Source organism: Polistes dominula, unplaced genomic scaffold (genome assembly GCF_049000335.1).
Source record: "Polistes dominula isolate Pdom_NZ unplaced genomic scaffold, Pdom_raw_medaka contig_73, whole genome shotgun sequence".
Classification (NCBI taxonomy): domain Eukaryota; kingdom Metazoa; phylum Arthropoda; class Insecta; order Hymenoptera; family Vespidae; genus Polistes; species Polistes dominula.
Window position 1 is genome coordinate 4,042,951 of NW_028300951.1, and position 14,005 is coordinate 4,056,955.

Below are 14,005 nucleotides of genomic sequence, written 5' to 3' on the forward strand. Positions count from 1 at the left end.
TTTGTGCTAATACAATGTGTACAGCTATGCTAACACACAAATTTGCAAACAATTGTAGTGTCTATGCTTAAATATCAAATGTATAAATAAAAGATACGTATAGATTTCTATCGATGCATTAAGAAAATTGGAATATACCAAAAGCTGACAAGACAATAGTAACAAATTAAATGAATCAAACGAAAGTCAGTGATTTTATGTTAAAACGTATAAGTGCATTAAAGAATAAGAAATATCTGTATTTATGTGTGTAGATCATACTCTAGTGAAGTTATATTTAATTAGATGAGATAAAAGAATTTTATTGATTATTATTGATCAAATATCACTGAAAAAGTATATATATGTATGTATGTGTGTGTGTACATATAATAAACGTATCAGTTTCGTAATTATGTTACTTTGATAATTTGCCTATTTAAGTATAAAGTAAAATAAAATAATAGGTACTTAGGAAAAAAGATCAAGTTTAAAAGTGGTAGGTAGTCGAGCATGTTGCTCAAAGAATTATTATAGTCATTGTAAAGGCTAGGAGTCGAGTGCCGTTTTGCATTCGATCACATCTTATCGATCGGTAACATGCTACTACTTTCGAGTTATAGCCAGAGATCGTGGTACGACGACTAAAAGTCACAGTGCTTTTAATCTTTCGAGCTGACCGATCGAGATACGAGATAGTAGTCGGCACGACGAATGATCGCTCCTTCACGCGACACCGTTTATCGGATTTTTACGAGGAAACGTTAGTTACGTTAACATTTCGTGTAAGAAATAGAAATCGTCTCGCATGTCGTCTTTCGATTGAAAAGCTCTCGCGATACAATTGTTACGCTTACGTTTTATTACTACTCACTCTATAATAGAATTTTTCGAAAAACGCGTTAAGAATTTTTATTATTGTCGATTTTTCATTAAATTTTTTTACTAAATCTCAACTTTATTTTCAAATTAGGTTATACTTAATAAATAGAACAAATATAGAAATAGTAATTTAAATTTTTGTAATATAATTAATTTAATGACGTTATCGAACAATTTTTACGTATTGTTTTTTTATATTTTATATGTAGTAATGATTGAAATATATATAAAATTATTGAATTTTTATCATGTACCATCAGAGTACGTTTTATTAAACATGTTTTTTCGAATATACAACTGAGGCAGCAGTAGCCGACAGTCTACTGTAATATTCTTCTTTACCAACCGTAGATTAGCCGATAAAATCAAATAAATATTATAGTCCTGTAAATAAGATACTTTTTATATTCTAGAAAGAATCATAATAATAAGAATAGTATTATAAGAATAAATATCTGATTTATTTCGTTTAAATCTAAAAAATAATCCGCTTCAATATTTTATTTATTTATAGTATTAATTAAAAAGAAATTATTTTCAACACTTTACAGAAACGCTACGCAAAAGTTTATTTGTGACTTTTTATATGCATTATACATCTATGTATATACATATTACATTGCTAGAACATACTCGCAGGCAAGAGACAATGCGAATCATTAAAATTTGAAACGCTTAACCTTCATCCTTCTCAACGACTTATGCTATTGATTTTTATTAACGAACGATATTCTATATTTTAAATTTTCTACCAGGAAACCTTATAAAATTCGTAAACAAAATGAAAAAAACATAAAAAATGATCGATGGCACAGATATTTTAGCCAGTAATTTTCGCTGGTACTGTGAAGCAAGAGACAATATCATTTCCATTTCGTAAAGCGTAGTATACAATTAAATCGACCTGAAACAAAAAAAAAATAATTTTTTAATAAATTATTTATATTATTAATATAAGTATTTCGTATCTAAGATCTTAATTAATTATTTTTAATTTCATATCAATGCATTATCAAGCAAATTCCAAACTATAATGTGCTTTTTATAATTTAAGTCTCAATCGAATAAATTTAATAATATTAAAAAATATATATATATATTTTATTCATGCTCAAAAAAATTAGACCATTTGGACGAAAATTATCTTTTGCTGTGTGATGACCAACATTTACTTCTATATTTAAACTATGATAATTGAAAACATTAGTGTGTATACTATAACAGTTCAAAAACAAGTGTACGTACCTTCGGATATATGTTCAAAATAGGAAATTCAGTTTTGTAGACATACGTAGTACCTTTCTTCAGGGGACAACTGACTTTGTTGTTATTGGCATCATAAATATTATCGCATGCATTCATACCATCTACTCCTATGAAGGGCAAATCGATTCCAAGTAACGTAGCATGAACAGATGTAAGCAATTGCTCAGCATCTTTTTCAGGTACGAAAGTTTCTTCTATAGAAATTCGATTTTTCTTTTTCAAAATACATGGTGGTGTTTCACAGCCAGATATTTTCACCTGATTGGAATCCTCGTAAGGTTTATTTTCTAAAAATAACAAAAATTTTCAGAATAATTTTAAAGATATTTATTTTACATAAAAATGTATTTTTAACTGTTGTAAATATCTGGTAAGTTATAAAGTTCATTTGTATAGAGAAGTAAACACTTCGTAGAATTATAATACTCATCGATAATATTAAAAGAAACTATTAGTCACATGTAAACACAGAATCAAAGTAAATATACGTATTTAAATACTTGCCTTGAGACTTAAAAATTTTTAAATTTAAAATTCATATCTTTTATTAATTTTATTACCAAATAATTTCTTTGACATTAAATAAAAGCAGTATCCGTATTAATATATTTTACGAATTGTATATTAATTTAATATTACTCTCATTAATATGTGCATACATGCATTTTTAATAAGTAAAAGATAAAATAGAATTCTGATTCACGCTGCACGAAGCAGATATTCTTGCATTTTCTAGATCTACTTGTTATTTCAAGGATACTTCAAATTACTGCAATTATGTGAGCAAAAACTACATAGGAAAACATTTCCATCAACTAACTTCGAAGAATATTTTATAAAAAATGAAATATATTTAAACAGAAAAATAAATATTACTTTATGACTATTAAGAATAATAAAAAAGCAGATATAAAATTTTTTTATATTAAAAAATGATTTTTATTATGTTTTTCTCGTCAGTCTTTAATCTTAATTTTTTGTTTATTCTAAACGCAATTTTATTGATCTAAAAGTTGAATGATGACAAAATAAAAATTTCAATTTTATATCAATATTATAACATTTACCTATAATTAATTATTAATGCATATCGAAGCTAATAATAATTTTTGATTTTCTAACAATAAATTTTTAAACACCATATAAATAAATTTATTTTATTCTAAATATTGTGTTATTTTTTTCTTTTCGAAGAAACAAAAATAATAGATTCTCGACAATTAAATTTCTACTTAAAAAAAAAAAAATAATCGTAATGATTTCATATTGCATCTAACAATAAGTGCATCAAGAAAACATGTATATCTACGATAGAGGAGAAAATATAGAATTTCGAAAATGGTATAATCTTTGCAATCTTAACGGAAACACGATATGTTATATTGTGACTACAAGGCCGAACGAATTTATGCTTGTATATTATCTATGTGGAGATATAATTCTATTATAAATATTGTTATTACCATATTTGATGTTATTGAAATAAAATAATTTTATGTTTCAATGATATTTAACGACAAGAATATCATACAGAATAAAATTTTCAAAATAAATCAATTAAATATACATGTTAATATTGTTACGTCTTGTATCATGATAAAAAGTGTGATTTTTATTATGTTTTTGGTCAAGCTGTGAAGCCTTTTCCAGAGATTGACCTAAATAATTGTGAGTGTATTGGCAATAGTGAGACGCGGGTCTGGAAAATATTTGCCGTCAGATCCTTTATTTATAGTAATAAACTTTTCTTGGGTTTTATGACAATTGCCTACGACGAGAAAAATATCGAGCGTAAAAGATAGGAAAAAAAACAACCTGAGACGTAGCAATATCGACGAATATTTTTTACGAAAGAAATTCTTGGCAAATATCAGTTAAAGTACAAAAATTAATTTTTTTTTTAACGTACCGCCACAATGATTAACTTGCGTTCCAGATACCAGAATAACGACGACAGCCGCGAAAACGAACAAGGTTTCCCTCAGCATGTTTAGTGAAAGCTAAAAGTCTTCTTGGTAATTATCTTTGTATACGAAAAGAAGATTAGTAAGGATGGATCTAATCAGGGCCAGGTCTGGCTGTTGACTGAGCGGAATACCGGTTCTACACACTGTGATACTGAAGCTTGTGCTTTACGAAGGCCATTATAAAGAAAGGTGAAACAACTTATTGCCAGTTGGTGGAAAGGTACTTTCTGGGGGCTTCCCTCTCCACTTACACACACACATACACACACACACACATTTGATCATATTTATTTTCTTTATCTTTTCTTTTATTCATGATATAAATATATTCTAAACGAAAAAAAAAGGTCCAACGATTTTGACTCTATAAATATTAGTAATTTGGTCCCAAGTTAGTCAAAAAAAAAAAAAAAAAAAAAACATTATAAATGAGTCAATAAATTTAACAAAAGAGAAATTTATATTATACAATTTTAAAATGATTATACGATGATGAAATAACTGGCCTTGAACGAAATTTATTTTTATGGATATACGTATTTTAAAATATTATTACTTTCATTTTTATTTTTACCAAGAAACAAAACAAATTACTTTTCTGCATTTTATTTCTGTCATTAATATTGAAGGAAGTAATTTGTTTGGCCGTTTCTTCCGTCGTCTTTGGTGGTCAACTTCCTGACAGTGTCTCTTGAATGTTTATTTCATTTTTGTCAATAGGAAAAGAAATACATAGTTATTTAATATTCTGGGCGTTGGTTTGAATAAGACATCGCATACGAGATACAAATCTCGAAGAAAACATATACTATGAAACATTGATGACCTTGACCTTGCGACGATGAGGAAGACCTTTCGATAACTATATTTTCTTACTACATACAATAGTACTCTATTATAACGTACTTTTTTTATAACATCTCAATACTGTACATACATATTTTTTATTTACAATTATCTGTTTCAATTTTCATTCTTTATATTTTTCCTAGTAGAATACTAATTAGTATCAATATGTTTATTCAGATAAGAACTATCAATTGTATATTTTAATTATTAATTGATCGTAAAGATGCCATAATTGCCTTAGACGTAAGAGTTTTTTGTGAAGCGTTTAATAATAAGTTACGTTATTATAACATGGTTCATAAATTGCGAGAACCTTTGTAGAACGCTTTGTATTTTGTTACATTTTTATTTAACATATTTAAAAATCAAATTTCCTTAAAATAATGACATGTAAGAATAATGAACTATTGGTCTCATATAACACGGTTTCACACAAAATGGCGTTTTTTAGGAACCTATCTACCATGTTATAAGAGTGTTACCAGTATACAATTGCATTTTACAATTACTATCTAAAACATTTTAAATCAATTATTTACAATTGAATAAACTTTATTAGATTTATATAATTATTATATAAAAAATACAAATTGGTAAACGTGTATTTAATTTATCTATATTATATAATCCAAATTAAATGACTATTTGATGCTCTTGTAGTAATCTGTTTTATCGACAGCTTTATCTCTACAAAGTTAAATTTTGTAAGATAACTTACCGGCTAAGGTTAAAAGCTTTCTCTTATAAACACTAAGATGACGCTAAACATGTATTTAGTGCAATATTATTATTTTAAAATTTACTTTTAAAACAATAAATGAGGATATAGAAACAGACAAATTTAAAGAAAGAAATTTATTTCACAAATCTCTTTGTCGAGAAAAAATCATTATAAATACTTAATAGTCTTTTTACATATCCACTTTTTCAAATAATTATAATATCATAGTTTGAAAATAACATTTCTTTTGGTACAAATTTACAAGTGAGGAAATATAAGTATGTACTTCAAATAAATAAACACTATCGATAGCATTTCAAGTAGAATTTTAAAAATTAGATCAAGGATACACAAGGACCAATAGTTTCTTCTTGTTTCTCACTTCGGGTACTCGTAATCCTATTTATCAGCACACAGGTCACGCTTGATCTGTAATAAGTCCTCGCTAATCACTTAATACAAAATTATTGTTCTTATACTAGAGATCATAGTTCTTCTTTAATAAATATTCAACTTCCATGCTATAATACTTAAATCACATTTTTGATCTTTTATGTTTTATCACACAATTTCAAAGTTTAAAGAATTGCAACATCAAATTTACATGTAGTCGCAATATTTTATATCGAAATCAAAATATTAATTATGTTGTATCATGAATAAAGTCATAATTTTAATAATTTTTTATTTCTCAATATTTGATATCTCATTTACAATTTTAAAATAGAAATTTCTAATTTAGATTTCGACACACTGTCCTTCGTTCATCGAAAAATCATTAAGATGTTCGAATGAGCGAGTGTCATTTTCAAAAGTAGACAGCATGCATATAACTATTCTTTTCAGTTATTTCAAACGGGATGTTTTGGAATGTGACTGAAAATAGATCCATTTTAAATTCTACTTTCGTCCCTAAGGAATATTGGAAATGGTCAGGACGACAAAATAGAATCCTATTTAGTTGAGATGTAACGCGTTGCGATCACTAAAAGCATCACTCTTCGGTGTAAAACGTAGATTAGAAGTGACGGATTACAAGGTGAATGAAAAAATGCAAAGCAAAGAGACTATTATTGGTAAAAAATGTTTCTGTATGTCTAACTCTTTTTATTATTTATTTCGACTCAAAAACTTCCGGGACCCGAGAGTTGGTTCTGAACATATAGAGAAATGAATAAACATATCTAAGGGTATACCTGTTCCAGTTTTCCCAAATGTTTTCCCTATTCCACTTTTGTAATATCTTATAAACATAAATAAATTTGAAAATATCAGGAAAATATATTAAAAGAAAACAATTATTATATTTTGTTAAGTTTAGTGATAGAGTATAACATAAAAAAGTGAGATTTAAGAAAGGTTTACTTGTTTGGAGAAACTATTATCCGCTTACGTGCCGATCATTAGACGTTCTCGAAAGTAATAGGATTTTCTTCGTATTTCGAACGATTCGCCGTTTGCAACGTGCGCTTGTCCGGCGTCTATTTTCGAATCCACTATATTTATAGCTAACCTTACCTTTACTGGCTCGATCTACGCTACCTCTTTCACGTAAATGGTATTGCGAGGATTCTGCTTCTACCTTGGCGCAAACTGCTTTAGTTCCAAGATATCACCGATATTTCTCATCGAGGATAGAAGCAGAATCGTACTGATACCAGTAAATACATACTACACGTTTCTTCAGACATTTCAAACATCTACCAAGTGTTTCCAACGAATAAATCTTCCTTTATTTCAAAGGAAGAACAAAAATGTTCTACGTTTCAATTAAACGTTAACAGAAACAACATTGTATTAACCCAGTATGTTAAAAGCAAAAAAGAAAAAATAACATGTCTATGAAAATAATTACAACACACATACACGTCGAAGGATATATTTTAAATGTTATAATAATAATCTGAAAAAATAAGCTTCCTCATAATCACACCAAGAGTAGTGTGCCACTCCTTGTAAGTAGCTTTCATGGGTATCTTTACCGTAGCAATAAGAGCTCCAACGCAAAGAAGGAAAACCAACGTGACGAGGATAAGCTAATGTTCTCTTTCGAACAACGATTGGATTCTTATTACGGTCGATGAACGATGGACGTCTTTCTTCAAGGATTTATTTATCTTTTATATTTTTTTTTTATGATTACTAATATACAAGGATTAGATAAAGTAATTTAAAATTCGATTATATATATTTATTTTTGTTAAATATCGCATATCGTACGAATGAAAAAAGTTTTTCGAATAGAATATTAGGAAGCAAAATTAAAATACCGTTGCAATATATTCAAATTTGTTATAGATTTTATTTAATATAAACTACGATTGCAACGGTCAGCCATTGAGTTCTTGGGATAATCTTGGAAAAGAGGGATAAATAACCAGACTAGCGGTAGACCGATTCGTTTAGTCGTTTATATTTGGATTCTGATCTCTTTTACCAACACTGCAACCCTGTGTAATTCCTACGGATGCATTCTTCATCGGTTATGTGTCATTTCTCTATTCGCATATTCTCTCTCTTATCCACACCTTTCTATTTCTAAAGTAAAACAAATGTTAAGTATAATTAGATTCTTTTATTGCTAACGCTTGTACCTTTTCTATCGATTGTTTCTTGCTTAGAAAAAAAATGCTTTGAATTACCATTCAAAGATCTTTCAATGTTTCATTAGAAATGAACACATGTCAACATGCCGGATACTATAATGCGTTAGATCATTAACCCATTAGTTGTCACGACCCCCATTTGGGAATTTTGTAATTTTATGTACATCACTCGCGGTTACAAGTGGACTGTATGGAAAAATAGCAGAAATAATAGCTATTTTTGTATGTATAAGATGACGCAAATAATAAAAGAAATAGTTTCTTATTAATTTTCTTTCATGCAACCTGCCACAATCCCTATTTAGGACTTTTTCAAAAATATAAATATTTTCAAAATAAAACTTTCAACGAGTGCTTAGAATATTTTTAATGAAATTTAATAGTGCGTTAATTATTCGATAGTATTTCAATATTGTTTTTGATCAGAGTTATTATTAGTAGTATTCTCTCATTTTAGTTAATAATAGTTTGGAATTTTTTCTAAACTATATGAAAAAATATTAGACTATTTCTAATGAAATTCTAAATGAATTAAATACCCTGAAGTATATCAATATTATTTTATAACAGTAATCATCTTTAAGATATTTCTAACTATATATTTCTTTCTTCGATTCTGAAGACCAAAGTCAGTATATATGAAAAAGAATAAACGTTAAGTTACTTATTCTCAAGAGATAAAGAAATAGAAAATGAGGGCAGAAGAAAGAAAGAAAGTGTGTGTATGAGAGAGAGAGAGAGAGAGAGAGAGAGAGAGAGAGAGAGAGAGAGAGAAAGAGAACTTTGCTCCGATCGAGTTCCCATGACAAGAAGGTCAGGTTCGCGCCACGTGATTCTATTTTGACTTGTACTCGTCAGCGTCCAACAGAAAGTTGTCGAAGAAAAACGAATAGAATGAGTGAGAAAAAGGGAGAAACTAGGACGACGAAGGTCGAGTTCCCATGGGATCTCACCAGAGAAATCTTCTTAAAACGTCTCAAATTCTTTCTATCGAACTTAACTTTACTATATCATCACTTTCTTATCTACAAAGTGACATGTTCCATTTTTTCTCTTTCATTTATTGAACAAAAATTATTTTTTCTCTATTATAAATTAGAATAGGTTCATACACTTATATTGTAAAAGATTTTGAACTTTTTTAGGGTCACCCAAAAAAAAATTCAAATATAAGAAGACGATGATTCAAAGTAACTAAAAAAAAAAAAAGTACTTTAAATTTGTGAAGTCAATGACAACGTAATTACGTGTACACTTTTTTAATCGTATCATGAGAGCGTTTAATTAACTGGCAAAGTAAAGTGAATCGCATAAATCAAAGTTGTTTAAATAAATAAAATACATTTCCAACAACTTTGCTATAGTATCATGATCTTAAAAATTCATACATTAACAGAAATAGAAAACGATTTGTCTTTGATAAATTACGATAAAAGCTTATGTTAAATTTGATCTAGTAGAAAAAACATTCTAAGAGATAATAAACTCTAATCATTTTCAATATGTTGGAAGGATTAAATCAATCGATTAAATCTACGTGCAAAATAGTATAATTTTGTTTCTTTTTCTTCGTAAACTTAAAATAAAGTTTTGATCCCACTTTAGAAAATTTAACACCGAGTACGGATTCTGATGTCCAGTATGCATTAAGCGACTTTATGTCTTACGACGATTCTACGACAGATTCTATGAGGACAGAAATAGCCTCTTGCCGAGCTGGAAAGGACCGGGAACTTAGGTAGGGCGAAGTAGAAAAGAAAAAAAGAAGAAAATTAAAGAGAATAAAATGAAGAAGAAGAAGAAGAAGAAGAAACGGACGACTGAATTCGTGAGAACGAAGAGAATCTTTGAAGGGAATAAAACGGAGAAGTAGGAAGAAGAAAAAAATATAAGGAAAAGAGGTTTGGAAGAGAAGAGTAAAAAAAGGAAAGATTTCGTTTACGCATGCGTATACGAGGAAGAATTGGATAAGGGAAGTGAGAAGGAACAACTGCGAAGAGACTCGTAGATGGATAAGACAGAAAAAAAAAGGAAAAAGTTGGAGAAACGAAGAGAAAGCGTAAAAATAAAAAAGAAAAGAAATAAGCTGGAGGACGGAGCGCGAGATGCGAAGAGAAATCTTCCTTTTCTACCAGGACAGGTGCTTGCCTCTATTTTGGCCTCTATTTTTGCGCTTAGTCGAGAATATCTTGTCCGACCCTATGTAAAATCACGACATTCCTTTACTCCTTTCTCTCTGTCTTTCCCTTTTTGTTTTTATCTTTCTCTTTATCTTTCTTTTATTCTCGTATTTCTTTCTTTCTATTTCTTTGGTCGTTTTTCTTTCTTTCATTTTCATTCCCGCGAATTTTTTCCTTTAACTCGCGCTCGTTTCAAAAGCTTTTCACACTGTTAAACCAATGGTTTTTCCTTCTTTAATCCTTTTTTTCCATCCGCGATATGAGAGGATATTATGATAATGGACATTCTAATTAGCCTTTTTTTTTGCATGACTTTGAAGAAAAACTTAGGAGCTTTAGAGTAATTAGAAAAAATCTTAAAAATATTCAATAGGAGAATTCGTGTTCTTAATCGAAGGAAGATTTTACGTAGATTAAGGATTCATTTGAAAAACGTGCATTATTTTCATGGGGAAAAAATATGTATATGCATATAAATCTGCAATCCCGTATTTTTACCAAGTCGTAGAAGTATCGAAAAAGAGTCGTAAAGTAATCCACGATAATATCGAGAAATAAAAATGCAGATTTCTAGTGGAACTCGAAGAGTTTGGTTCGTATTAAATACTAGCGATATTCATGACAAATATTTTCACAATATCATTTTCCGACAGTTGGATTTAAAAAAAAAATCTCTTTCGAGTTGAACTCTTAAAAACAAGCGAGATTATTCGATATATGTTTTTTTTCAAACGAACGAATTTGTTTTGGATGATGCAAAGACAAGTATGGCGTAATCGATTGAGAAAGAAAGCAACATTTATTATATGCATATGCGTACATATATGTAAATATGTTACAGAGAGAAATATTTTTTATTTGAAATAATATTTATTAAAAGTTTTGTAATATGATATCTCATGACTTTCAAACAAATACGTTTCATGGCTTTGTTGAGAAATGATTCGATGTGCAAAGTTCTTTCTCCATTAAGTTAATAATATTCAATTGCTCTAAAAGGTCATATTCTTTTCAGTTAGACATTTTAATTAATTAAAGTATCTTCCATCCAAATGAACTTTGGTTGTATCGTCTCGAACAGGACGACCATGTTTCATTGTGAATCGTTTTCTAGAATTTAATTTCACAGACTTTATACATGTGAATTTTAATATGATCGTAAAAATTGGTATATAGCAATGAAACGTTATCCCTTTGATCTGAAACGGGGGCTCTTCAATTCTTTTCTAATTAAAAATGAAAAAGGATTTACAGACTTTAGAGGATAGAAGAAGAGCGAAATAGTTGCATGGGTTCTCTCTTAATGGAACGCAAAAAGAACAGCGGTTCTCCTCGAAAACTCGAAGAATTTAGGAATGCTGAATTCTTGGCGCCAAGAACGTAAAGCGCGGTATTTCGCATCGCCATCAGCTCCTTTTTCTTCTCCTCCGTACTTTGAGATACTCTATCTCTTCTTCTTTTATTTATTTTTTTTATTTTCTTTTTATTTCATTGCTTTATTCTTCCATTCAGTTTGAACATAACGCGACCTTCACTAAAATACTTAAGAAAACTTGGATGAGATAGGAGAGAAAAAGTTCGAACAAGGTATACTTAGCCGAATATACTGAAACTTATATTTTCGTTTTATATCCTTGAATCGATTCATTAAAACGAATTCGTTCTAATTTATATAATTATATGAGAAAAAAAGAAGATGAAGCGTGTTGTATCATATAATGTTCCTATTTTCACATAACCCTGTTCGAGGAATTCAGTTCGATCAAATAGATGATTGTTTTCTCTTTCTTAATCGTTAATATAAGAGTACACTAGACGTTTGTTTCTTCATTCGAAGCGGCGTTTCTTTTTGATGAGAGATAAAGTTTCAGATAAAAAATACCGCACGCGTAGAACCTCAAAAATCAAATCGTAAAGTGCGAAGGAAGAAATCTTCAACACCATCCGGAGCGTTGTGACAGAATCGTAACACATGTGTTAGCAAATGTATATACGCTCACACAAAGATTCCTGCAGAACTCCGGAAGAAAGAGGAAAATATACCCGCATGTATGTGTGGAAATGTGTGTATGTGTGTAGTTTATAGTGTGTATGTTTGTGGCGCCTGAACTTGCCAGGAGATTTATCGATGCATTAGTACTCGTCCAAAGTCGTTCGACAAAATCGTCTGGCAAAATGTCCTAGATATCATTTTCAAACTTATGATCGTGTATCGTTTAAAAACTTTTTCGAGTATATTCAGCAACATTTTCAAATGTATCACGGTATCAGAATAAAACAACAACTCAGGCTTTGAGAATCTAGTATACTCATGTTAGATCGTTATTCTTGAGAGAAACAAATCGTTAACGTTTTCGAGTATTCTCGAAATCAACAACCAAAAGAAGGCTTTTACAGAACGCTCGATTTACCAAAAAGAAGGTGGCAGTTGCGCGTGAAACGAGAGCGTTTGAATCCGAACACGTCCTACGGTCATACGAGAAAGCCTTTTGATATTCGTAGAAGCAACCTTAACCCAGTGACTATCATTGCACGAACACTCGTAACTCGATTCACCCAACAGGTGTTGCCGTTCATTAAAGTCAAGATGAGACGTTTACGTTCTAGTTTCATTCCAGAACAAAGATGGAAAGATTTTACGAAAAAGCATGTCAAATATGACAACTTTTATCAGGTTTCATTCATTGATAGAAATCTTTCGGATATGATCAATTTTCGTGGTATATATAACGAACGATCATACTTTTGTTTATAATTATCCCTAAATAAATGACTACTCCACGTTACTCGTAAATGGGATTTTTGTCGATTCATAGTAATGGACATTTCACGCTGGGGTTGATAGTTTATACTTCAAGCATGGCAAAAAGAAGGGTGACTGAAATGCCTGCAATCTTATGAATCATGTTACCCACGCGAAAACACCATAAACATAATAGCGCCTGTGTCATGTTATGGGAGCCATGACTCATCCTTCGACTATGATACTCTACTAGATTTTATTTTCAAAGATCGCATACACAATCGTTCTTAGAAAAATAAAAAGACATCAAATAGAAACAAATCTTTACAATACGAAGAATATATATTATGTTAAGCAGTAAAAAAAACCACTCTTGTAACTAAGACAAACGTAATCCGTCTCTCATTTCTTTTACAACTTTAAAAATAAACGTAAAAAAAAAGAACAAAAATAAAAAATACAAAATAGAGAATAGCATTACCGAAGCTATTAGTGTGACGATCGAAAGGAAAGAGGATGGAAAAATATCGAAGATTGAAGGCATGAAAGCAGAGTAATGTTACGTTGATGCATCGCTCGTGCTCTCGACTTTTATCTTTCCAGATTTATCGTGTTTTCGTATCGAAAGATTGTAAAAGAAACATTGAAGAGCCTTTGGCCATAGGGAACTGTACACGAAAATATCATTGGTAGGCTGGCACCCTCGTAACAATTCTTACTACTCCATGCGGTGCACGATATCGATCCCCCTTTCTTCCTCCTTCTATTTCTTTATTTCTTTCTCTCTCTCTTTTCCTCTCCACCGCTCTCTC

General features: G+C 29.9%; 1 protein-coding gene across 1 annotated transcript; it reads right to left on the reverse strand.

Moving 5' to 3' along the window:
• Nucleotides 1–1,405: 1,405 nt before the first annotated feature.
• Nucleotides 1,406–4,247, reverse strand: Npc2b (Niemann-Pick type C-2b). The gene is made up of 3 exons (XM_015316055.2): nucleotides 4,037–4,247; nucleotides 2,107–2,414; nucleotides 1,406–1,765 (listed from the first exon to the last, which is right to left on the reverse strand). Exons 1-3 carry the CDS (start codon nucleotides 4,113–4,115, stop codon nucleotides 1,682–1,684), a joined length of 471 nt encoding a protein of 156 aa, XP_015171541.1. The 5' UTR covers nucleotides 4,116–4,247; the 3' UTR covers nucleotides 1,406–1,681.
• Between the last annotated feature and the right edge of the window lie 9,758 nt (nucleotides 4,248–14,005).